Source organism: Lissotriton vulgaris, chromosome 10 (assembly GCF_964263255.1).
Source record: "Lissotriton vulgaris chromosome 10, aLisVul1.2, whole genome shotgun sequence".
Lineage (NCBI taxonomy): Eukaryota > Metazoa > Chordata > Amphibia > Caudata > Salamandridae > Lissotriton > Lissotriton vulgaris.
Window position 1 is genome coordinate 36,425,248 of NC_141698.1, and position 27,040 is coordinate 36,452,287.

The window sequence follows — 27,040 nt, forward strand, 5'->3', positions numbered from 1 at the left end:
GCAGAACAGCATAATGTGGATCGTGGACTGGGTAGTTTTCCTATCACATGGGCATCTGTAAACTATTTTCTGCCATCTTTCATGCTTTGGAAAAGCCACCAGTTCATGGACAGTGCCCAAACGTAACCTTGTCAGGTAAAATCTGTCGGGTGTATGTAACTTAAACTAGGTATTCAGGTAGACCAAACGGCATTATACTAGCTATATATCTTGATACGCTTTATTTTGTTATCTTCTCTGCTACCACTTTGTTGGCTTTGTTTCTCCTTGTAAATCTTTTAAATTTAATTTCGCCCTATTGCAGAATACCTGCGGGACTTATCACTGATAGGTCTTTATCGATTTCCTTCAACAGCTTATTCATATATGCTAGCCATGGGATTTTATTGAAATGTTCCAGTGCTAAGCAGTCCTTAATTATGTCTCTGGTGAACTTGGTTCCTTCCTTGCACCAGATGTTTTGACAAGAGCATAAAGCTACTGCTTGCATTAGGTCGACAAGAACCGATGCATCCAGTTCTTTATGTAGGAGAGATAAGAATGTAGACCCTGGTACAAGCAGCATATGGCAGAAAAAAGAATTTTCACAGGATTTTAATATATTTGCACTGGCATTACCCCATAGTACAGAGCCATAGGTGGCTACTGATAGGCATTTACTGCCATATAGTTTGAGCAGATCACAAATAGGTCTACTGCCTATCTTGTTACAAAATCTTAAAATAGTTTCCATAGTTCCGATAAGTTAAAATTTTAACTGGTCTGAATGGGAACGCCAATTACTGTTAACGGAGAAGAAAATGCCTAATATAGGGGAAACTTTGGACTTCTCGGAGCTTATGTTCCCTCACACAGTGAGTCTTTTTCTTAGCCCTACCCAGTCAGCAGACCATCACAAATGTTTTAGTAAGATTTAAATGTATGCCTTTTTTGCTCCATGCATGAGACAAAAGCTTCGACCAGTTGTAGTCCGTTTGCAGTTCTAGATATTAAGACTGCGTTGTCTGCATACAGGAGCAGCAAGGTTGGACGAGAGCCTATTTTCGGGGCATCAGTGTTCAATTCTTGGACGGTCTTGTAAATCCCATTAATGTATAAAGAGAAGAGGAGGGGTGCAATAACACAGCCCTGCCGTATTCACCTCGAAACCTTAAAACTTGGGGTGCACTCTCCTTACCTCTCATACCTAACTCTAGATGTCAGTCTTGCATAAAGTTGTAATAAAAATGACACAGTGTCATCTGGGGCGCCCATATGAATCATTTCTTCCCACAATTTAGCGTAATTTATACTATCAAAGGCCGAACTAAGGTTTGCGAAGCATAAATGGATGTGTTCTTCCTTGACCAGTTTGTATTTACCAATGATTAAGTTCAGATTTATGCACTGCTCTACTGTCAACATTTCCCACCATAAGCTATATTGGGATTCTGTCAGGATGTTACAATCATAGGCCCATGTCTCCAATTGTCCAAGGACTATTCGCTCCATGGTCTTACGGAGGAATCTAGAAGGGACATGGGACGGTAGCTTTCCGCATCTTCCCTGTTGCCTTTTTTTAAAAATGGGGACAATTATACTGTTGGTTCATGTTTAAGGTACGCAGCCTTTGGCGGCTGCGTTGCAGACCCGAGTTAAAAGTGGTGCCCATAACTGCATATATTCTTTGTATGCATCGGCTGGAGCACCATCGGGTCCCGAGGCCTTATCAAGTTTCATTTTATTAATTGCCAAAATTATGTCCCTTAGCCAGATTCGTTGTAAGAGTATGGGAGTATAAGAATCATTTTTATTTCTTCCTGAAGGGGCCAATACAATGTAACTTTGTTATACATGGTAGCAGCAAGAAAGACTGCGCTAACATTATTTTGCTCGGGTGTTATTGTTTAGGGATGTCACTACACTATAGTTTCTTCTTCCTTTTTCAGTTTTGTGGTCTTTGGACTAAAGATGCAGGGTTTAGAAGCATGTTTTGGGTCTCATGTAATTACTTTATAAAAACTGTAGAGAATCAGGAAATATCAAAATCGTGTTTGATATGTTGGCAATGTTTGATTCTTTCACCAATAGGTAAAATGGCTGGTTTCATAAGAATCTTTCCCAATCTGTACCATCACATTTACCCACAGACAGGGAATAGGTGATACCCTATGATACCTCAGCCCCCTTTTCTAGCGAGTCAATACTGATAGTAGGTGAATTGACAAACATCCCAGGCTTTAAACATTGAATGCGAGGTGTAGTGACAGGTATATGTGAAAAGAAAGCCGTCACGAAGCAGCTGGGATAGTGGTAATACATGACGCCAGACTTTTGGAAACCATAAAACGTAGAGTCACTTGGAATACTGCTGCAAAAACATCTTACCAAGTTCAACAAAGACTGGAGTGATATTGTTTGTATTTGCAGTGATTCAGCTACGTATATGAAAATGATGTGTGATGACATCTCAAAAATCGATAGCTGAGCTGAAGAGCTTCCCGGTAAAAGATCCTCGCTACTTGCTAGATGGTATGCGGAAACCATATTTACAATCTTCAGAGTTCATGACAAATGCCATTGACTTTGTAGTCCATTCTGGCCCAATGTTTCGTTATGCGCGGGAATTAAAAAGCAAATATTTCTCATTTTGTGCTTTGCGTGGCATCAAAGTGTCATCTCAACGATGTCATTTATCTGGTGGTTCTCATTCCTAGAGGCCCTGAATGCTATTTTATCCATGTGGCAGCCATTTACAGAATTTTTGCTTAGTGGCGATTCCAAATGCAAGCACTTTGAGGCTCTTTGGTTGCATATTGACAGTAATGTGAAAAGAGTACACTCTACTGCATTCTTAGATTTTTACAGGAAAACATGACTGCTGTAGAGGACATAATAAAAAAATTAGAGTCTGACAACACCCTTGTCTACCAAGTGTTCAGCTTAATTGGTGTAGATGTGAAACATATCCTTGAGAGTAGGCTGGGTGACACTTTTAGTGACTTTGGCACTGCAACATGTTCCATGTTAGAATGCTTGCCACTTGGTAAGCAAAGAAATGTTGAGGAGCACTGCAAGAAAATATATTTACAATGCATGACAAATGGCTTGCAATGATGCATAGGAATACCCCTTCACCAACCATGGTATTTGAAGTCAATGAAGCCTCACTGTAATACTATGCACAAGTTCTAGATCCCTCCCGTAAAGGGGAGTTTTCTCCGTAATTGAAAAGTACTAACTCATTTTTTACCACTTCAATAACTCGGAGGGCATTTGCGCCCAGTTCAATGCATATTTTGCAGAACCTGTCGCAGAGAATTGCATCTTTAGGTGCATCAGTATTGGCATGGGAAGATATGTCACTGGCCAGAGCTAGCAAATTGTGTACTGGCTATTTTAGCATTACCCTTCTCTAGTGCCAATGTTGAGAGGGCCATTTCACTGATAAAAGTTTATATAGTAAGGAAAGAGGGAGTGTGCATGACCAGAGACTGACTGAAGAATTGTATGGTGTACTACAATAAGTTTCATTTGTAAAAATGTATTTGGACCTCAATTACCCCGTACGTACACAGTCTATATACCATACACTTTCAGTGCAGAAAGCAAGCAATAATAAAAGCAAAACGTTCCATAAACACCAATAAAACACTGTTTCTGTTTTTTATGGTGAAAGAATGTAACTACTGACCCACTGTTTTTAAAGGTATTTAAATCACTGGAAAACGCTGACAAAAGGCCACCAGAATTTACCAAAAATATAAACTGAAAACAGGAAAGCCAAAATAGAAGCATATTAATGTGCTTTCTAGATGAGAAAACTAAGCACAGTCATCCTCCAACAGTCCCCAATCCAAAGCCTGTGTATCTGTCGGCTTACTGCAAGTAGGCAAGCACATCTCACCACTTCATTTTGTAACAGTGACATCTCAATGACATCAGGGAAGATGTTGTTACAGCTTCGTTATAACCAAAGGCCACTGGTGAGGGCATTTTCAGATAAGAAACTACAGCAATACCCCAAGTGGTAATGCATTACTGCTCGAGCTGAAAACTCAGCACCCTTCACTGGTCTCAGAAAGATTGATGAGGAAGAACTGCTGAAAAAACATTGCAGTAACACAACACTGATGTTACTTCAATTAATGCTTTTTTTGTTGTTGCAGTTTCTTATAAAAGGATAACCCTATCATTTCCTGCTCTTGTCTGTCCTCATTTCACCACCAGAGCTTCAGGTGCAGTTGTTCCTTTCAAAAGTGGACCTTTGTGCTTCTGGCACTTTTAAGACTCCAGCCAAAACATAGTGCATACTTGTTATGCTGAGTTGGAGTTGGGTTAGAGGGGTCACCTCTTCCAGATTATACCTGTGCAGGCATGTAAGAAGAAATGGATAAGATGCTCTAAAACAAAGGAACGCTGCACAAAAAAGCAGTCATAGTTTTTAGATAGATAGTAACCGGACATATTTCGCGCCAAATAGTGAAAATATCCACATAGTTAGAAGTTGGTCAGTGTCAAATAACAGAGTGCCATGAAACCATAACAGGTGTGTATTGACTGAATAAATGCCCTTTAACTTAAAACACAACTTGATAAGGAGTAGCAAACAAGTATAAATGTACTAGTCCTTAAGAATCAGATTTAAAGAACCATACTGCAAGTTTATCCACTATATGTTTAATATGGGGTGACCGGGCCAATACTCAAATTCTAGGTTTTGCACTGTTACTCTTTCGTGGGGCATGCCTGGAGGAAAGATTTTGTCACTGAATTTATGTTTTTTACACCTAAATTTAGTTGGTATCGCTGTCCCAGTTACACTGGTGATTTAAACGTAAATTAACATCTACATTGAGCATATATACATAGCTTAACAGAAAGCATATCCAAAAGTTTTCATTAAACAAAAGTCCTTTGTAACAAGAAACCATGATGTAGGGATACTCTATTCTTGTAGCACTTAGGATGTTGGGTCGTGAATGCAATGTTGTCAACCATTACATCAATATTTCAATAAAAACTGCAGAACCAATCATTATTACAGGAGGCACTTCTCCTTTTTCAGAAGCCTGTGCCTTAGAATACTGTGGCCAAAAAGCAAACATTTGGACTTACTTGTAGACTTGGAAAGGAAATGAAAATGTAATACTCGAAGTAAAGCGGCAAGTCGTGCTTTGATTAAACAATCACCCTTAAAGCAATTCTGCTCTATTCAAAATACCTAAGAATGCTACAATTCTGGCAAATGCAAGCGATTTTGGCCAATTTACGAAAAGGAGCTTCAGGGCGATTCTTAACTATGACTGTGCTGGTGACCCCAGCAGTAGTAAAAACAGACCGGCAGCGGAGGCCTTAGAGACATAAGCTGAAGTCCCCTCAGCCAATCAGCAGGCAGCATTTTGCATCACAGAATGGTCTCTTATCCAGTACAGAACATCTCTCACGACAGCTCACCTCTTGCCCTGAAATATTCTAAAGAGGAAGTAGAGGGGAGAAGGGAAGAAGATTTAGATTGCTTGAATTTTAGAAAATACAGTTTATTAGCACATCAGTATTCTAATAAAGCTGCTGCACAGACATCAGCGCTATGGTACATATACCACTCAGCGACAGAGACGGGTGGGAGTCTAATGGGATACAAGTGACACTGGAGACTAGAGAACGCGTAGACAAGCTACACACAAAGTGCCACCTCTACCCCGCCCGCATTCTGCAGCACCCATGACTCAGCCAGAACACTAACCTTGTTGGAAGACGAGCTCCTCCGCTGCTGGTTCATCCGCTCCTCACGATCAGCCTCCCGCTGCTCTCGCTCCTTTGACTTCTTGTGCCGGTATTTGATCTCCAGGTGTGGGTGCTTCTCTGTGGGTTATACAGCAGAGAAAGACTGTTAAAAAGGTTACGTTTATTTAGACTAGTTCATCCAAGAACCTCACACCGATTAATGAACTAAGTGATTATCTGCGCCTGGTGAGTCCATGCTTTAAAATATTGGTTTTATAAGCATTTTGCGCATTTAAAAACCATTGACAATCTAATAAAAATATATGCCTCATTGAATTTTGTGTTCATAACTAAGGTACACACCAGAACATCATCAATAATTGCTCATTTTACCCTCCTGTCTTCATAATCATCTCTAAATTTCAGTACTGCATGTCTTAGTTTAGAATAGGGCAATACCTCGATTTATATGGGAAACTATCATCATCAATCTATACCTTTATCAAAAACTGTGTGGACGATTTCCTGCCTAAATACTGCAGGTCTTGTTTCCCGGCACACTCTTCTGTGAGTACCCTTGTGTTCACCCAACAACTGTCTCACTTGCTTTGCCCATTTCAATTCACTACCTTCAACCTCACCTTTACACAGAGAGGGGATTTTTATGCTTCCTTCCCTAGCTATCCCTGACCAGAACCGAATTGCTGCTGCATCCCCTAGGAAGCTTCATGCATTAAGCTGGGTTTCCATTCATACAGCCTGAATCATAGATGACAATCGTAACACTAACAGTCTTTTCACATATTTATCTTCCTCGTAATTCCAGTCCAGTTTACCACATAAACTTCATTCAAGACCACACTGGAATTTAGGCCAGACCATGGCATTGTCGGATAACAAAATTGGAAGTAAGAAGAACAACCATATTTCCTGTTAAATTGCTTTTAGCCCCATACAGAGGATAATGCGTAGCTTAGCAAAGATAGAGGAGAGAAAAGGTTATACCATTTACAAACTTCAGCCACTTATCCTTCTGCTCTGGTCTCCACAGTTGAAGAGGGCATTTCAATTAGTAAGTGGCATAGGTTAAACAGACAACACTGGAAGTTCAATTTGCATGACCCTAAGAAGTCTAAATAGAGAGGCTAATGACTCTGTAGGAAACATACATATACCAATCTCATTCCTAAATTCTTGGCTTGTGTGCAATAGACTGTGGTCCACGAGCTACAGATGTCAGCACTAATGCCTTGTTCCATCTAAAACCCGTTTTTGGACTGTGTACTATTAAGCATGTGTACCTGTATGGCCCAAATCCTTCAAAAACTATGTGGCACATAATATACATTGAAGATGGCTGCCACAACAATGATAGGCATACAGAGAGAAAGCCTGCTTGTAAGAATATATGGCATGTGACTAATTCCAGAAGTATAACATGAAAGTACACTGTTCAAACACTAAAATAGGCCCAGAAAGATGGTGAATTCTCACTACTCTACCCACTCATCACAACTGGTATCATAACTGTGAACATACAGTTGTTGTTTTTGTAGTCAGACACAAGTGTGCAACGTACAATGATATTCCCACATCCACTTAAGACACATACAAAGACACACGAAATTTGTCATCACTGCATACATCCTTCACCAACCTCCCCTCTGCTGCACTGGTGTTATGCTCGAAAACCTTGTAGTCTTCTCACCAGTCTTCCTTCACAACCAACCACTGCCTTATTGTCAGTTACATAGACTAAAAAAAAAATACTGGCGCACATCTCCCGAACCACTTAGCAATACCCCGCCCGCCCCCACTTACACCAATAAGCATTCTTAACATCCACCAAGGAATAATAACCCTTCATTTCTTCCAAGGGTACAGTACCAGCACCTCTGGGCCACGCTATAGACAGAATTTTTTTCAATAAATGCAATGACAATTTTCCAAATGGGAAGTGTAATTCAAACAAAACAATGAGCAATGACTGCTCAAACCATCATGGATATGGCCACCCTTCACTTCCTGCACACCTGATAGAATATAGACACAGTAAACAATAGACCAACCCGGCAGAGTTCTTAAGTTCCTTCCATTGAGACTGCTCTATTTACAGACATAACAAATAGTGATTGACAGCAAACTCTGTCAGATAAGCCATTGGTGGAACTGCTGGAACGATGTCGTAACAAGCTGGACTGGTACCTACGTTCTGCTAAGTCTGCCTAGAGTAATAGCATTGCAGTACAGACTCCATAACCAGATTTACTGCTACCTATAACTAATGAATTCCTGGCACGACTAAAGGTCTCCTACCCCAAACCACCTTCACTATTATTACAGTACAAGTGACATGCAAACTGGTCGAGCTCCATTGGCCTTCTGGATGTGCTCACCTCGACACTGCAAGCAGTACCACTCCCGGATGGCCTTGGCCATCTTCTCTGTGATGTTGATGCAGTCTCCATGGAACCACTCATTGCAATTATCACAGCCACTGGGAATGTGAGAAAATGAATATAGTTAAAAGCATAGAACAGGGCAATCACATTTGTTAGTAGATCGCAGAGCAGGAATTTGTGGCACAGCACACACTGAAGGAGAGCTCTTGCTGTCCCCTTACTGAAATAAACTTTCATAGCCTCGCAAAGCCAACACAAAGTCAGTAGGCCCTAAAGTAGTTATCTCATTGGTATGCAACAGTTCATATTTTTTACTTACAAACCCATTTGTGGATACACGGTTAAACCGCCGATTTAACAAGCACATAAGTACACAACTATTTTTTTTGCAAGAAAAAAAGTCTTCCTCTTAAGGGGTTTGTGGATGCCACAAAACTTTCAGGTGTTCAAGCTCCACTTCCAAGAATATACAGGAAATGCTTTGTTTTTTTAGTTGCCGGAGGGATGTTCTTCAAAATAAAGATACAGAGGCACAGGATGAGAGGGCAATTACGAAGAATAAGAAACATTGTCTGGGGGCAAACCACTTAAGAATCCAGGAGCTAGGATCGCACAAGAATTATAATGACAGGAAAAAATATATTCCGTGAGCCACAAAAGAGACTGCTATCAGCAAGCAGCCAACTGGGAACCAACCAAATACTTCCTCACAGACTTGTACAAAATATGAAAGAGTGACCTCCCTTTGCTTCACTGTGCAAAAAACAGAAAGATTCATGTAAGCGCTGCAGCTACTATCCTTGCTCCCATCAAGTGTTGAACTGCATGGAACATTTTGTTATTTTTCCACCATGGGACATGGGAAAAATGCTAAACCTTGCTGCACCCACAACAACTTGCATAAGAAATTAGGTCATGGACAAGGAATAATGCCCCGGTTACTTACAGGTAATCTTCATTACTCAGAGTCCCTGTCTTCCTCGCCACAGTAATTACCCATGAGCCTCCGGCTCCACACAGAACTCCAAGCATAAAATATTCGATCTAGTCTCCCTCTCCCTCCTCCAAGATGGCCCCCAGTGGCTCCAGCCAATCCCAGAAAGGGATACAGAAAGCACACAATCGACCTGAAAAACCAAGCCGCAGACATGAAGCCACCACCAGGGCCGGGATGGAAGGGAAACTATACTGTGGCGAAGAAGACAGGGACTCGGAGTAATGAAGATTACCGGTAAGTAACCGGGGCATTACCTCCTCGTCCTGTCTTCCTCGCCACAGTAATTACCCATGAGCCAATACCAAAGCAATCAGCTTCATGCAAGGAAAACACTCCACAGAAATCATGCAGAGAAACATATTTCAATCACAAGAGGTACACATATTCCACAGAAACAAATACCTCAAGGAATCCAAGCCGACAGTACAGAAGAGGCAAAGGAAACAGAACCCCCACCCCCAATCTGAAGGCGATAATGGGACATGAAAGCATGCGGGGACGACCAAGTGTCAGCCCGGCAAACATCCACCATGGACACCCCCTTAAAAGCGGCCCACGATACATAAACCAATCTGGTGGACCGACCCTGAACAGGAAGAGGGGGAAGGTCAGAAACAGAACTACAATCTGACACAGTCTCGCACCAAGAGTCCATGAAGCAAGTGAGGCGACCCCCAACCGGACCTACATCAGGAGCGATCCAGCCACGACTTGGAAGCGGGAGCGGAGAAGGCAGAAGCACCAGAGAACCGGGACCTGTCAAAGGAAAGAGCACCCCGGCCACGCCCCCTTCCACGAAAGGGCTGACCAGCCCAACTACTCATAGAAGGACCAAAAGCCCTCTGCGAACCATGGAACGGAAGCGACCAGCCCGCTCAGGAGCAAGGAGTTTACGGTCCTCCGCCATATCCTTCACCATCTCGTCCAGAGGTGAACCAAAAAACTAACCCAAGAAAAGGGGATCTTCAACAGGAGACTCTTCTGTGCAGTATCCGCCTTCCAGGAACGAAGCCATAACTGACGTCTCGCAGCGACAGAAGACCCAGCAGCCAAGGTCGCCGCTCCCAAAGAGTCAAAGAAACATCTGAAAGCAGTCTAACCTGCTGCTCCATCATTGCCAGGGTAGAAGAAACATCCTCCCCTTGGTTCAATAATTCCGATAGAGACAGAAAATCCTTAAGCAAGGACTGGATAGTGTAAGAGGAAAAGGCCGCCGCTCTAAGGGAAAAATTGGCAGCCGCAAAAGTGCGCTTCACAGCACCCTCAACCTTTCGAACAACAGGGTCAGCAGGAGAAGAATCTTCAGAGACCACAGCCCCATGCGACGTCATACCAGCCATCAAGGAATCCACCTTGACCGTGGAAGCCAATTGCACAGCAAAAACCAGCAGAGGATAACGTTCATTCAGGAAACGAGGAAAAAGAGCCATTGTCTACATCCTTCCATTCAGTTTCCAACACCTTCAATACCTAAGAATGAAGGGGCAAAGAATCAGGCTCAGGACGCTGATACTGGGAAAACAAATCATCCACCATAGGCACAATAGAGCCAGGAAAAACCAAGCATTGGCATATGTGACACAGCACCTCCATAAGGTCGGCACCCTGCACAAAATGACCCCTGACATTAACATCCTCCTCAGCGTCAGTGAAAACTGCCGGAACGTCATCAACACGTGCATGATTGTCAGGAGGAACAGCAACCCTGTCCAGCCAGGTAGCAGCCACCGCAGAATTGATCAACTTCTGCAGCAAATCCATAGAAGGAACAGACATCCCAGAACCAGAAGCTTCCAAGGAGTCATGTGCTGATAAACTCAAAGACCCACCATCCAAGATAGCTAAAGACCAAGTGAAAAAACCCAGCAATGCACTGAAACACCTGACCGTAATATAAAGCATCAGGTTGCTAAGCAACCAAAGCCAACTCCGACAGCCCGCCCATAATGCATTATAAAACAGAGGAAGTCAAGCGTGCGTCTCCCAAAGAGACCCCCACTCCCTACAACTGAATGCATCACGAGAGAAACAGGCGAGCCTCCCGCAGCCGATAAAAACAACGGCAAACGGAAAGCGATTAAATGCAATGGGAGAAATCACAAAGATGAGCGGGGAGTTTGTTTGTGTGGCTCCTTCCCGACCGCGCGTCCTGTTTCTTGGACGTTGCGCGGTCGGGAAGGAGCCACACAAACAAACTCCCCGCTCAGCGGGAAGAGCAGGCGTGGCACAACGAAGCAAGAACACCGACGTACTCGCTCACACCAAAAGCACCAGGAAGTCCGCTATAGCAGGACAAGGCGCCCGGCAAAGAAAAGGGGAAAAACAAACTTAGTTAAAAACAACACATAAGTACAGATACCAACGAGACTAACTTTCCCCCTTCAAATACCAACGGACATAAGGGGCTGCTGAAACAAGACCCCAGCCCCACTCACCTAACCAGCAGGGAGACAGCACTCGGAGTAGTGCAGAAAAAAAAGAACAGTTCGATTGTGTGCTTTCTGTCTCCCTTTCTGGGATTGGTTGGAGCCACTGGGGGCCATCTTGGAGGGGGGAGAGGGAGACTAGAGCGAATATTTTATGCTTGGAGTTCTGTGTGATGCCGGAGGCTCTTGGGTAATTACTGTGGCGAGGAAGGCAGGACGAGGAGGTAATGAAAGTATGCTTTAATCAGAGGGTTTACCATGAATTTTAAACAATCACTTGGTGTGTCAAAAACACGCTCCTATTCGAAATACATTTGAAATTCTGATATAACATATTAATGAGGGAGGAGAGAGTGAGGGCGCAGGTCCATAAACAAAGTAACATTCTTTGTGATTTCTTTACATTGCAACTGTGTCAATAAAGTTTCTAGGTCGAAAGTACTCAGTCATAAATCTAAAGTTGCTTAATGGATAAAAGGAGTTTTATTGAACTACGCTAGGAACATGAAGATCATTCTGTAAAACGTCAATGCGTCATAAGAGCAAACAGACATTTCATTAGCAAATATAATCATAAAAGCCACTAAAAAGAGCAATGGTTGCAACAAGCGGATGATTACGCTGGGTAATGACCCAAGGATTCCCAAGCAACCCCCACCTCCTTACATCATAAAGCAGTTGATGTCAGGTTTCCGACAGATGCAATAGATCGGTGCATTCTCTCCATTTTCCCCTGCAGCAGACAGCTCCAGGTCAGAATATTCACTATCCTGCAGGAAAAATAGGATGTACATACATCATACAAATTGAAATATCAGGTTTTTTGTCAGTCTGTGAAATACACATATGTGGATCACTATGGTTTGTGTTCTCTGGAGCAATCCCTGACCTTAGGACACTGTAATCCCTAGATTTATCCAAACTGCCATAATTTTTTACACTTTTCAGCTATGTCTTTTCCGAGTGCAAATACATTTACTAGAAAACTCATGTAGCAAAATACATCTAGTCCTGTCTCATCTAAAAAGTACATTAACACAATGATACCCCGATGCTAAATGAACTGCAGCGTCCCAATAAACCTACTATTTAATGTAACAAGGAAACTTGTACAGAGTTCTGCTTGTTTTTGACTAAGTTTGCGCTATTCATACAGCACATGCATACATATTGAAATTTAAAAAAATATCGATTTTACCTAAAAATAATGACAAAAAAAAAGTAGGTCTTCTCACTTTTATATAGTTTTCCATTACTATTACCACTAACGCTATTGTCTACTACACTAATACTATTACAAACACAGAAGCTATAACCAATAGCTAAAATTCTACTGCTTGTAATAAGAGAGAAGTAGAAGCACTAACAACACTACTATTAGCAGTTCAACGGCTATAACTATTACTTATTACTCCTACTAGGTGTAAAACATCAAGTACACACACACACTTGTGATTACAGAGGTAGATCATGTATAGCTTCCGCTACAGTTACTACTATTTGTGGCAGTCCACCGCCTAGTGTTAACACACCAAACTAAGTGCTACATGTAATACCGTCATCACTACTGGTAGATAACTAATATTCCTGATTAAAATTACTCAGTGTTTTCACAGGAATTAGTGCAATAGAAACCAATAATACAGAAGCTACTTAATGGAAAACGAAAACTGAGAAACCACATTGGAAGAAACAAAATCAAGGAAAAACAATTTTAAGAAAATAAAAAAAACATCAAAAATTAAAGGAAGGAAAGGTATTTTGAAGGAAAAAATCCAAAATATCATTAAACTTAGGTGGAGTTTGGGACTGCTCTGCATTTTTAGGGTACTGGGATGGGTAATGTTTTGTGAGATGAAGGGTTTTCAGGGGTCAGGAATAATTAGAATTCAGGCATAGAAAGGCGCCTCTAGGGTTCACAGATGAGTGGTGTTTAGGACTGTGAAGTGTTGTTAGGTTTCAGGGAAGGGTTGACTTTAGGGCTGGTGAGGGCATTTATTGTTCAATTCTGGGTAGAAGTTGGGGGTGGTAAAGAGTTTTTAGGGTTCAGGATGGGGTTGATTGTAGAGATTCAGGGGAGTTTAGATGGAGAAATGGATTTTCAGGGTTCAGGGATGAGTGGTGTAGAGTGATGAGTTCTTATGGGTCATGGATGGCTGTGTTTGTTAAGGTTCGGGGATGAGTGGGGTTTAGGTGTGGGGAGGAATTTATGTTTTTTGGGGAGCTGTGAGGGGCAGTGATTGATGGTTATTAGGGGTGGGTAATTAAAGCATGCAAAGTAATTGTTTGGCAATGTGAAAAATATAAATATGAAATAATGTCCCCGAAGTAAAGCACTGAAATAGTTATCTCTGACAAAACTTGTTGTATACTAAGATAGGTAGTACAATATGAGATGGTCCCAGTAAACAATATTAAGCCACAGAACACATAAAAAAACATATTCAACAAAATTTAAGAACAGTCTGTGATTTTGTGAGGGAAAGTCGTGATTTTGTGCGGATTGCCCATGTATGATTGTTTTTATTGTTCACCTACCATTTAAGTAATTACAAATATTGTTTCACTTGAACCCTAGGTGCCCATTCCCTTATCACTATCCTGAGAAAGACCCTCACGTAAGGTGCCAATTAACCTACAATATATATGGGGTCGAAACGTCGACACTTCCGCCTGAGCCAGTCACTAACAACAGAGATTGTTCTACTGTGTTTAGGTCTCGTAGAGAGACCTATTGAAATGAAACCAGAAACTTAAACCAAGAGGATTTCCACGAGTGCATGTGCTCTCGTGACCGCGCTTAAGCCATCTGTTGCTTCCCCAGTACACCCGGCCTCACTTCTCCTCCCCCTAATTACACTTCTTTCACTGTCGCCAGGTTGCTGTCACTTAATCTCCCCAGTGCCCCACCCCGATCAGTGTCCTAACTACACTTCCAATCCTCGCTGCCTCATTGCCTCCTCTCTATCCCTCTCTCTCCGTTCTTTTCCCATCACTCCGTCCTCCCCTCTCCTTTTCTCGTTTTCATGCTTGTTATACACGGGGTCTGTGCTGTATTTGAGCATGGCGCCGCTTATTTACATTACACCCTGCCATTGCATGCATGCATGCACATCTTAAAAAGGCTTGCCCGTATTTTCAGCGGAAGACAACAAGGGATCAGTTGCCAGCTTTGCAGGACCGTGCTCTGATGACGATCACCTGCCTTTGTGAGCCGCTGGAAATTCAGAGCATTCTAGTCGGTAAACTTTCTTCTTTTCCAGTCATGCTCATTATTATAGGCTGCCAAGCACTTCCAGCCTGCCATATGCTTCAGAGGGTTGATATTGCCACACGCATTCATATTTAAAAAACGGGCGGCGCTTTATTTTTTATCACAGCAACCGCGTTCGGTTGCATGATTCATTCTCTATGTCTGTGTGTTTGATGCATAGCGCTGCCGCTCCGACACACTCCAGTGGGACTAGTACTAGCGCTGCGCTATTAACCACTTGGCTGCTAAGGGGTTGAGGCCCTTATCATGATATTTCCATTGAAATGAATGGGAGGGGCATGACGAGTTACCCTTGTCATTAGCATCCAAGGGGTTAAATAAATACAAAAATAAATTGGTAAGTACTTTCCAAATCATTAGTGTAATTGCGTATACGGTCAGATACAGCTGACATTCCTACAGTGCAGACCCATCTCTTACACAGCGGTTTAACAAACTCCCAAACCTGCCTCAAAATCAGTTTCAGGTAAGCACTGGTGAAGTGATTAAGAGGCGTAGGTGCCACTGCAGAGTCCCTCGGTTTTACGATCTTGTTGTCCTGTGTGAGGTTGCTGTGCAGAGGGCATATGCGAACAGATGTCCCACTCCCACGACTTCCAATGCCCTCTCATCTCTTACTTCTTCCCTTGTCCCTCCACTTCCATTTGGTGTCTGACCTGCTGGGAGCCGTTTTCCCTGACAGAGTTTACTATTTACCGCACGTTAGATAGCGGGTCCTGTGTCAGAGCCAGTAACAACAACAGTGAGTGTTGGCCTGCGAGGCGTCACGTTCTACAAACCACTCAATGTTCGCAGAGAAGATTTGCAAAGCCCTGGTTTTCAGCCAGAAAATGAGTTTACAAATAAAAAGGAAAACGAAAACATAGCTATGGCTATGGGAATGTATTTATTGTAGTTTTGTTCGAGACGAACCGACGTCAATGGGGCGTCAGAGTTCTGTACAGACACATTAGAACAGAGTGAAAAGAACATAGCAGTTTGTGTGCCTAATATGAACACAGCTATTCAACGACGCCCTCTTCAAATCCGTAGCTCTTTTCCTTGTTTGGTAGTCATTACCGTCTTATTTGTATTTTTGTGAAATAATTTATAAATTCGATGGATGGAGGGGCAGCAGGAAACTACCTGAATTTAAAGCAATGAAATAATTTTGTTTAATTGTCTCCTCTCACAATACACTTGTAAAATCTGTGGCTGTGGCTGTGGCGTTTGAGCGATTAATTAGAGTTAGTTGCCTTGTAAAAACTTAAGTCAGTGTCATGCAAGGCTTGAAGTTTCATGTTTTTATGGCCTGCCAGAAGCTAGAACTGCCGACTTAGAAACTATGGAACCAGGTTTCAGTCCCAGCATTGCTCTGACCTCTGCCATCTCTAACCAGTGCCAGGCTTGCTTCCTCGTACCGTCATTGTTGTCAGGCCTCCTCTGTCATTCCTCTCGTCAGTGCCAGGCCTCGCTCATCTGCCAAATGCCCATCCGCAATCCCTCATCAGTGCCAGGCGAGCCCCTGAGTTGCACCATTTCTGTCTTTCATAAACTGAGGTGGCGCTAGCGCATGGTTATACTGAATAAGCAGCTACCTATGTTATGTGACATCTCTTTAATAGTGTAATAACTTCAGTTTCACTATTGCTTTATTAACCTTCCTGCTTCCTGAAATTTACTTGAAAATGCAGCATTTCTCCACTACTTCGCTACGGTGAAGTCTGACAATCATTTTACGGCCCACCACTTGCAAATGTCACCGTCCGCCATTGCGCGTTCCTGTTTTTTGTATTGAAATCCTTTGCGGCCGCCATGCGCATAACTTTTTTATGCACAGGGTCCGTGCTGTGTTTGAGCATGGCGCCGCTTATTTACATTACACCCTGCCATTGCATGCATGCATGCACACCTTGAAAAGGCTTGCCCGTATTTTCCGCGAAAGACAACAAGGGATCAGTTGCCAGCTTTGCAGGACCGTGCTGTGATGACGATCACCTGCCTTTGTGAGCCGCTAGAAATTCAGAGCATTCTAGTCTGTAAACTTTTTTTTTTCCAGTCATGTACATTATGATAGGCTGCTAAGCACTTCCAGCCAGCCATACCGTGCTTCAGAGGGTTGATATTGCGGGGTCCATGCTTTGTTTGTTTGTTTTTAATCTCTTGCGGCCGCCTGCGCATAACTGTTTTATGCACGGGGTCCCTGCTATGTTTGAGCATGGTGCTGCTTGTTTACATGACACCCTGCCATTAAATGCATGCATGCACAGCTTGAAAAGCCTTGCCCGTATTTTCCGTAGGAGACAAAATGCTGGTACCACGCAGGACAGCTCTCCAACAAATGTCCATCCAGGCCCCCCACCACTCACGGTGAATCGGCAAATGACATGCCTCTGCCCTGAAAGAGTGGACTTGGTTCTGAAAGAGTGGATTTGGTTCTTATAAAAACATAACTTTTTATATTTTATATCTTGAATCACCAGAAGATTTGTCTATTCCGATGTACTTTCAAGCAAAATATGGGCGGCTGAGCAGTAACAGTTTACAGCTGTACTGTTTGAAACTATCTGGAGACGTGCTCTCCGTCGCTCCCTCTTCTAATATTTCACTCCTCTCTCCCTATTCGACCTTTTTTAGGTAGAGTTATTTATAACTCGAAACCTATTACAACTGAACGAAAATCTCTGAAACCAGCCTGACTTCATGCAATACATGTCCCCAGGCGCACGCTTGGCCTCGCAAGGCAATATGCTTCCCCTCCCCCCTGGTGTTCATGGCTTTTCTCGCTTGCTAATGTGTTTTTTCCCCTCCCACCCTTCCTTTGATGTCCGCTGTGCGTGGCCTCTGCCTGTCGCCTCTCCGTCCTTCACAGCTCCTCTCTGTCATGGAATATCAAATTTGGGGACTACATCTTCAAAACAAGCCTGTTCATGTTGACACTTGCAATTAGAATCCTTTCTTTCTTCCATTCCTTCCTTCCTTTCCTCCCTCCCTTTCATTCCTTTCCTTCTTTCCTTCCTCCATTTTTCCTTCTTTCTTTCGTTCTTTCTTTCTTTCCTTCCACATTATCACTCAGCACCACCACAGCACCACTCAGCACCACCACAGCACCACCCCAGCATCACTCAGCGCCACCCCAGCATCACTCAGCGCCACCCCAGCATCACTCAGCGCCACCCCAGCATCACTCAGCGCCACCCCAGCATCACTCAGCGCCACCCCAGCATCACTCAGCACCACCACAGCATCACTCAGCGCCACCCCAGCATCACTCAGCACTACCACAGCACCACCACAGCATCAATCAGCGCCACCCTAGCATCACTCAGCACCACCACAGCACCACTCAGCGCTACCCCAGCATCACTCAGAACCACCACATTATCACTCAGCACCACCACATTATCACTCAGTACCACTCAGCACCACCACAGCACCACTCAGCGCTACCCCAGCATCACTCAGAAGCACCACATTATCACTCAGAAGCACCACATTATCACTCAGAAGCACCACATTATCACTCAGAAGCACCACATTATCACTCAGAAGCACCACATTATCACTCAGAAGCACCACATTATCACTCAGAAGCACCACATTATCACTCAGAAGCACCACATTATCACTCAGAAGCACCACATTATCACTCAGAAGCACCACATTATCACTCAGAAGCACCACATTATCACTCAGAAGCACCACATTATCACTCAGAAGCACCACATTATCACTCAGAAGCACCACATTATCACTCAGAAGCACCACATTATCACTCAGCACCACCACATTATCACTCAGCACCACCACATTATCACTCAGCACCACCACATTATCACTCAGCACCACCACATTATCACTCAGCACCACCACATTATCACTCAGCACCACCACATTATCACTCAGCACCACCACATTATCACTCAGCACCACCACAGCACCACTCAGCAACACCACAGCACCACTCAGCAACACCACAGCACCACTCAGCAACACCACAGCACCACTCAGCAACACCACAGCACCACTCAGCAACACCACAGCACCACTCAGCAACACCACAGCACCACTCAGCGCCACCACAGCACAACTCAGCGCTACCACAGCACCACTCAGCGCCACCACAGCACCACTCAGCGCCACCACAGCACCACTCAGCGCTACCACAGCACCACTCAGCGCCACCACAGCACCACTCAGCGCCACCACAGCACCACTCAGCGCCACCACAGCACCACTCAGCGCCACCACAGCACCACTCAGCGCCACCACAGCACCACTCAGCGCCACCACAGCACCACTCAGCGCCACCACAGCACCACTCAGCGCCACCACAGCACCACTCAGCGCCACCACAGCATCACTCAGCGCCACCACAGCATCACTCAGCGCCACCCCAGCATCACTCAGCACCACCACAGCACCACTCAGCACGACCCCAGCATTACTCAGCACCACCACATTATCACTCAGCGTCACCACAGCACCACTCAGCGCTACCCCAGCATCACTCAGCGCTACCCCAGCATCACTCAGCGCTACCCCAGCATCACTCAGCGCTACCACAGCATCACTCAGCACTACCACAGCATCACTCATCACCACCACAGCACGACCACAGCACCACTCAGCACCACCACTCATCACAACCACAGCACCACCACAGCATCACTCAGCACCACCCCAGCATCACTCAGCGCCACCCCAGCATCACTCAGCACCACCCCAGCATCACTCAGCACCACCCCAGCATCACTCAGCACCACCACAGCACCACTCAGCACCACCACAGCACCACTCAGCGCCACCACAGCACCACTCAGCACCACCACAGCACCACTCAGCGCCACCACAGCACCACTCAGCGCCACCACAGCACCACTCAGCATCACTCAGCGCCACCACAGCATCACTCAGCGCCACCACAGCATCACTCAGCGCCACCACAGCATCACTCAGCGCCACCACAGCATCACTCAGCGCCACCACAGCATCACTCAGCGCCACCACAGCATCACTCAGCGCCACCACAGCATCACTCAGCGCCACCACAGCACCACTCAGCGCCACCACAGCACCACTCAGCGCCACCACAGCACCACTCAGCGCCACCACAGCACCACTCAGCGCCACCACAGCACCACTCAGCGTCACCACAGCACCACTCAGCGCTACCACAGCATCACTCAGCGCTACCACAGCATCACTCAGCACTACCACAGCATCACTCAGCACTACCACAGCATCACTCAGCACTACCACAGCATCACTCAGCACTACCACAGCATCACTCAGCACTACCACAGCATCACTCAGCACTACCACAGCAACACTCAGCACTACCACAGCATCACTCAGCACTACCACAGCATCACTCAGCACTACCAGAGCATCACTCAGCACTACCAGAGCATCACTCAGCACTACCAGAGCATCACTCATCACCACCACAGCATCACTCATCACCACCACAGCATCACTCAGCACCACCACAGCATCACTCAGCACCACCACAGCACGACCACAGCACCACTCAGCACCACCACAGCATCACTCAGCACCACCACAGCATCACTCAGCATCACTCAGCACCACCACAGCATCACTCAGCACCACCACAGCATCACTCAGCATCACTCAGCACCACCACAGCATCACTCAGCACCACCACAGCATCACTCAGCACCACCACAGCATCACTCAGCGCCACCCCAGCATCACTCAGCGCCACCCCAGCATCACTCAGCACCACCACAGCACCACTCAGCACGACCCCAGCATTACTCAGCACCACCACATTATCACTCAGCACCACCACAGCATCACTCAGCACCACCACAGCATCACTCAGCACCACCACAGCATCACTCAGCACCACCACAGCATCACTCAGCACCACCACAGCATCACTCAGCACCACCACAGCATCACTCAGCACCACCACAGCATCACTCAGCACCACCACAGCATCACTCAGCACCACCACAGCATCACTCAGCGCAACCCCAGGTTATAGGTGTCACATTTGCGAAAGTTATAACTATTGGCATTGTTAATGACAAAACTATTAATTTACCTATTTTCAAAACCAACACATAAATAAAAAAATTGTCATTTACAAGACCAATAGCTCAAACTTGCCTAATGCGAGACCTATTGCATTGCAAATACTTGTTTCCTGTGTAGCTTGGTTATACTAAATCGTGTAAACAACGGTGTATTAATGGCGCAATAACTAGCCATGAATTTTCATTGTTGAAACTAGGATTCATTACATTAAATCCTCACAAAATCACCGACTTTCCCTACGAGCCCTTGCTTTACCTTGTTCTTCTGGGCACTTTGTGTATGAGTTTGACTTTGTAATCTATGCATTTGTAAATATTACGGTGTGATTAAATAACACTGCTCAATCATTCAATCCATGCATTATTCTTAAATGTTGTTGAATATATGTTTTTGTATGTGTTCTGTGGCTTAATATTGTTTACCGGGACCATCTCATATTGTACGGTCTCCTACCCAGGTCCCAGTACCATTGGGTCTATCTACCCTTATATGTAACGTACTAAGATAGGTAGCCAGGAAGAGTTTTGTAGACTTCCTCCCTGCTGCTCAGCCCATCTCCAACTGTCACCACTCATCCACACAGGCACTCCATTCATCACAGTCACACCAACATTCCGATACCATCTATCACTCTGGCTGAGCAGCTAGGGGAAAGCTAGGCTGGGTAACATGCATAAATAATATGAGGCTATAACAAAACTGTTTCTGAAAGTAAGACCTGCAACCATTGCATTAACAATTAATAAATGAGACTTCAAAAGAAAATTTGGACCAAAAAGACGTTCTATGAATTTGTTTCTACAAAAAGGTAAATGCCATTCATTCTGAAAAATTACACTAAGCAGTTTGGATAAAATGGTTTCTCAGTAAAGGTATTCCATTCAATTGTTTTCTTACGAAATTACATACAACCATACTGACTACCTCAGTGTTTTTAATACCACTGGTACAACTACTTCTCGTCGAGTAAGTAAAAGCCATGTTACTCTTGCATTCACTTATCCTATCAGAAGAAGCAATCAAATTACAACTAGTACTAAATTACAATGGTTAGAACTGTTGCTATAATAACGAATTACATGTTTACATTTAAAATATGGTAATACAACCCCGGTAACACAGAAACTATATTGAAAAGATGAAATACTGGTTACCTTTCTCATACTTTACTTAGCCTTTTCCACTCACTCCTTTAAGAAAGTGTTAATAAAGTGTGCGATTAGAAACTGACCGCTGTAAATTGTAATTAACGACTCTGATCTTAATGAGTCTATCCAATATACAATGACAATGATTTTCTTCAGCTGCTAGTATTTCTATGACTGTACACATAACGACAAGTCCCGGAATGCACATAGAAGCAACCTAAAAGTGAGCACAAGCATGGAGGACCGTGGACTCAATGTAGGTTCCCACTTAAATGACAAGGTCGTACATAACACTTGTCCCTTTTCAATACAAAATACTCAAAAGGTCTCACATGAATAGGATCTACGAATAAGTGGGTTTAAACCAGCAGGATCTGGAAATCCAGTAGAGTGTGCCACTTCCCACCAGATAATTGCTACAACAAATCAGTAGTGTCTTCTCAGGCTGCCAAAGCGAGCACCCTCTCCAACTTGCAACACTCTTAAGTCTAAGAGTTCACATCTATGAAGTTGCAGAACTGTAAACTAAAAAGGAAGCCCAACAGTAAAAAGAATAGAACGGTGGGAGCTGCACTGCAATACTGCAGAATGCCTAGTGAAACTGCAAGTAAACAAACAGCGAAGTCTCACTACAAACGAGTAAGCCATAGAATGTCTGTGGGAGTGATCTGTCCCTCTTCCTGATTGAAAGTAACACCCCTCGACCATTTGTTTATTTATTCATGCACTTTTGTATAGCACAGACAATACCCAAAGGTGTTTGAGTGCTTTACGAAATACGCATGCATTTTAAATGGATAATTACTGAGGGATCAAAATGACCAAATGTTAACACGAATAGTTACATATGGACAAGAGATACAAAATGATAACCCATTACAGAAAAACTAATTGTACAAGAAGTATAAACAGCAGTGAATAGGTTGTAAGCGCCTGATGAAATGAAGGTAGTGTAGTTCTCAGAGCCAAGTTTAGTTGCAGTGTCTTCACTAAAATATTGTAGCGATCAATTTGTAGCAGGAGGAGGGAGGGCTTACAGATCCGTGTTGCCCTTCTGCTCCTCCCCCTTCCACTACAGGCTGATATCTACAAGTACATAAATCGCAAGCGAGCTGCGGTCCTCGCCGTACGTCTCATCTGCACTCACCATCAAGGCGCTTCGGTCTCCCCGGCCCGCTCCGCCGCTCTCGAACGCCCGCTATTGTTCCCGATTAATTCACCGAGCCTCCAGTGTCTCCAGGAACCAGGTCTGACCTGCAAACAACTACGTCTACTTCCGGGTCGTGTTGTGATTGGTTGAGAAATGAATCCAAGCCTCGCTTTCAATTCCGAAAGGGTAGTTTCCTCAAGCATGGAAACAAAAATAAGACTAAATGTAATCATTCTTCGTGCCGCTTCAGTACGACGAACAGTGGCGGCCATCTAACAATAGGGAAATATTCCGGGCTTAATATCCAATTTCCAAACAAGCAGGAATGCTAGGGTCAGTAACGGAAGAGCTGTCAACTTTAAATTTCACATAATAGGCAATTACTATGTGTATGCTCGAGTGGCACGGACTCCAGACTAAGATGTACAGAGAAGTGAATCCATTGTAATCTGCCCGCAGTGTTTTGCTCTTGGGTACAGTAATAGCAGGCTCGTCCGTCAATTCAAATGTTGCCATAACGATCCCATGGTAAAATGGCCGACACCGCATTGTAATGATATTTATATAGCGCTCACTGCACTTACGAGGCAGTGCTGTCCTAACAGGTAACATGAAACGGTGTGAAAACCCAGGGGCAGATTTATGTTGGACTTGCGCCACTTTTGCGCCGCCGTTGCATTACTTCTGAGATGCAGCGGCGGTGTAAACCCTGCGCCACGTTGCGACATACTTACATCGTGACGCATCTGGAGATGTGTCACGGTGTAAGGCCCTGCGCCACATGAAACCAGCGCCAGGTTTCACGTGGGCGTTTCCACGCAGGGGGGTCGTTTTGTTGCAGGAACACCCCTGAAAAGTGACTCAGTGAAATAAACAAGATTTCACTGAGTCACTTTACCAACGCTGATACGTCAAAACCCTGCGCCTGCTTGAAGCAGGCGTAAGGCTTGACGCGCCACGTTACAGATAGGGGAAGGTGGAAAAGTGCTGGAGTTGCGTGCCGCACGCATCACAACTTCAGCACTGCGCCAACTTCACGCCCTAGATACGACACGCATCTGTTTATTCCTGCGCCATGGTGCGCCGCATTTAAGTGGCGTAAGGATAAACTTGTGTGCCGCATCTTTCCTGCCGCATCTCTGCTGATTTGCAGAGATGCGTCAGGCAACATAAATCTGCCCCCCAGTGTTAACGATTTAATTAGGCTTAAAGTTCATTGGACATATCCTATTTTATTTATTTTTCCAGGTTAATTTGCGCGGATTTACAGAAAGTTTCTGAGGGAGTTTCTTGCCCCTCCCCTGCGATGGAGCTCAAGGAAGTGGCTTTAAAAATCAAATCAGGCTCCCCTGCCAGTCCAGCGGCACCTAACAGAATAAAAGAGGGCATTGAATTGACAATACCTAAGATACAGCAACTAATAGACGCATCCTTTAAGTGCGGAGAGGTTCCTAGGTCATGGAAACATGCAACTGTCATACCTCTGGAAAAAAAAACCCTCAGCCAACCCGAGCTACTGGATAATCTTCGACCCATCTCTTTGCACCCCTACATAGCAAAACTCGCTGAAAAGGTTGTGAATAAGCAATTAGTGGAACATATCAACTCATACAACCTTCTACATCTGACTCAATCAGGTTTCAGAGCATCCTTTTCAACCGAATCCGCTCTCCTTTTTGCAACAGAGACTATACAGAGACGGTTGGATGCCAGTCAGATGGTGGACTTGGTCCTGTTGCACATATTTGATGGAAGTGACGCACACAGTGAGGTACATTGACAGTATTAATTCCTGTTTCACCAGATATATATTTTTGCTTCCTGTTGTGTTGTGCTTGTTGGTATAGTGCCCCCTCCTGGTTAAACACACACTCTTGGTTCTAGGGGGTATTTTTAGTGCGGATAATCATTGCTTCTGTGTATGGTGCTAGGTGCCACTGATCCGGAGGCATACCAGCAACAGATACTCCAAAACCATATACTCACCTGGGCCCATAAACAAACACCATTTGTGTAAACCGCTGGAGTAAAAGTTTATTATTTTTCATTCCTCAAGATTGATTATTCCTTATTCTTAACCAACCTTTCACTGATCAAAAAGTTCTTTCCTCTGGTCGATGGACCATTAGTTGAACTAGTTGATGGTGAAAATTAACTCAATTCTAACCTTTATATTTTAAATTAAATAATCACAGACTCTGGAAAGTTTTACATCTATATCTAAATTATTTGTATGTGAACCACTTCAAAGTACAGCACATTCACCAATACTCATAGGAGAGAGGGTTCAATTAATCATATCATCAACACATACTTCAAACTTGCAATGACATGTTCTCAAAAAGAAGAGGACAGAGAAAAGAGCACCTGCACATTCACAAAATTTATATTTACCTAGGATGGTGTGAAGACCAACCCCCTGGCCAAAGGGCTGGCGGGGGTCCCCTGGGATAGTTCAGGAAACAAAGACATCAGGACAGGATAGATGACCTCTCTAACACAGTAGATCATGTTGCGCCCCTCTCTGACACTCTCTTCCGCCTCGAGATTCTTCAGCGATCTTCTTTCTAAGCCTAATAATTTAGGATATTAAGCTCTACATTCTATTCTTCATCAGCATCTCTCGCTACTCCGACAGCACCCTCGGCTCACAGCATCTCAGCATTGACATCTCTCTAACTAACTAAAAACTACCTCAATTATAACTTTTCGTTTCTCATGAACCACTAATTAATGTTTCAACATCGTAAAAATACTAACTCTGGTTGGTCAGGCAGGGGGAAGATCATCACACCATGCTTATATATCATTCTTTTCAGTTAGCCCTTACCTAATAAACCCACCCCCTTAATTATTATTCATTTTTTATTTTCCCACCCGCATTCACATTACATCTGATACAAATGTTTAACTTTAATATGTGGTTTTCTTCACTCAGGTCTTGTACTGCCGATTCCCAGGCTTCAGGCAGGCTGTGGCCTTGCACTCTTTTTGAACCACAAGTCATCCTTAAGGGCTGACTTCCACTTGCCATGCGACAGAGTCATATGACACGGCTCACTCCAAACATACCCAAGAGCCCAAATGCGCACTAATAATAAAGTCAGAAAGACAGATGGGTTCACTGTATACCACCAAGTCAAAGAAAATTCCCTTTGGGACTCCTCAATAGCATACACAAATACTCAAACCTCAGTCCCACCTCACTCATATACGAACTTTTGAAATTGCCAAAGAGTAGTATATAAGTGTTTTATTCACCAGGTGAATGCATAAAAAGCTATATCATATATATATAGCAAGGTATATCAAATCAATATATAAACAACAAATATGACACAATCATAAAACATCACACAAATTGTTTATACAATCAAATATCAAAAATTATTAATATTAATTAATTATTAAATTAATTAATTATGAATAAAACATTAATGCTGATTGAGTATAATGCCGAACTGTGAGACAGTTATCCATTTGATGTGCTTTATAAAATAATGTTTAATATTTGATTGTACAAAAAAAATGTGATGTTTTATGATTGTGTCATATTTGTTGTTTATATATTGATTTGATATATCTTGGTGTATATATATATACATATATATATATATATATATATATATATATATATATATATATATATATATAATATAGCTTTTTATGCATTCATGCATTCACCTGGTGAATAAAACACTTATATACTACTCTTTGGCAATTTCAACAGTTCATATATGAGTGAGGTGTGATTGAGGTTTGAGTATTTGTGTATGCTATTGAGGAGTTCCAAAGGGAATTTTCTTTGACTTGGTGTCGGTATTGTGTCCTGTCCCTTTGGTGTGGAGGACATCTCTCCTATTTTTTGATATATTCACTCTATACCACC

At 43.7% G+C, this 27,040-nt stretch overlaps 1 protein-coding gene across 2 annotated transcripts in view; it reads right to left on the minus strand.

The window, feature by feature from the left end:
- The window catches only part of CXXC1 (CXXC finger protein 1), a 75,747-nt gene extending 52,452 nt beyond the window's left edge, over positions 1-23,295 (minus strand). Inside the window, exons 1-5 of one of the 2 annotated variants that reach the window (XM_086940375.1) lie at positions 23,149-23,295; positions 12,198-12,301; positions 8,103-8,203; positions 5,726-5,844; positions 5,437-5,454 (exon numbers count right to left, since the gene is read on the minus strand). In XM_086940375.1, the coding sequence (XP_086796501.1) occupies positions 5,437-5,454; positions 5,726-5,844; positions 8,103-8,203; positions 12,198-12,301; positions 23,149-23,151 (345 nt within the window). In that variant the 5' untranslated portion in view covers positions 23,152-23,295. Of the gene's footprint in view, positions 1-5,436; positions 5,455-5,701; positions 5,845-8,102; positions 8,204-12,197; positions 12,302-23,148 lie in introns of both variants that reach the window. The other variant, XM_086940374.1, reaches the window with a different exon arrangement.
- Positions 23,296-27,040: the final 3,745 nt, after the last annotated feature.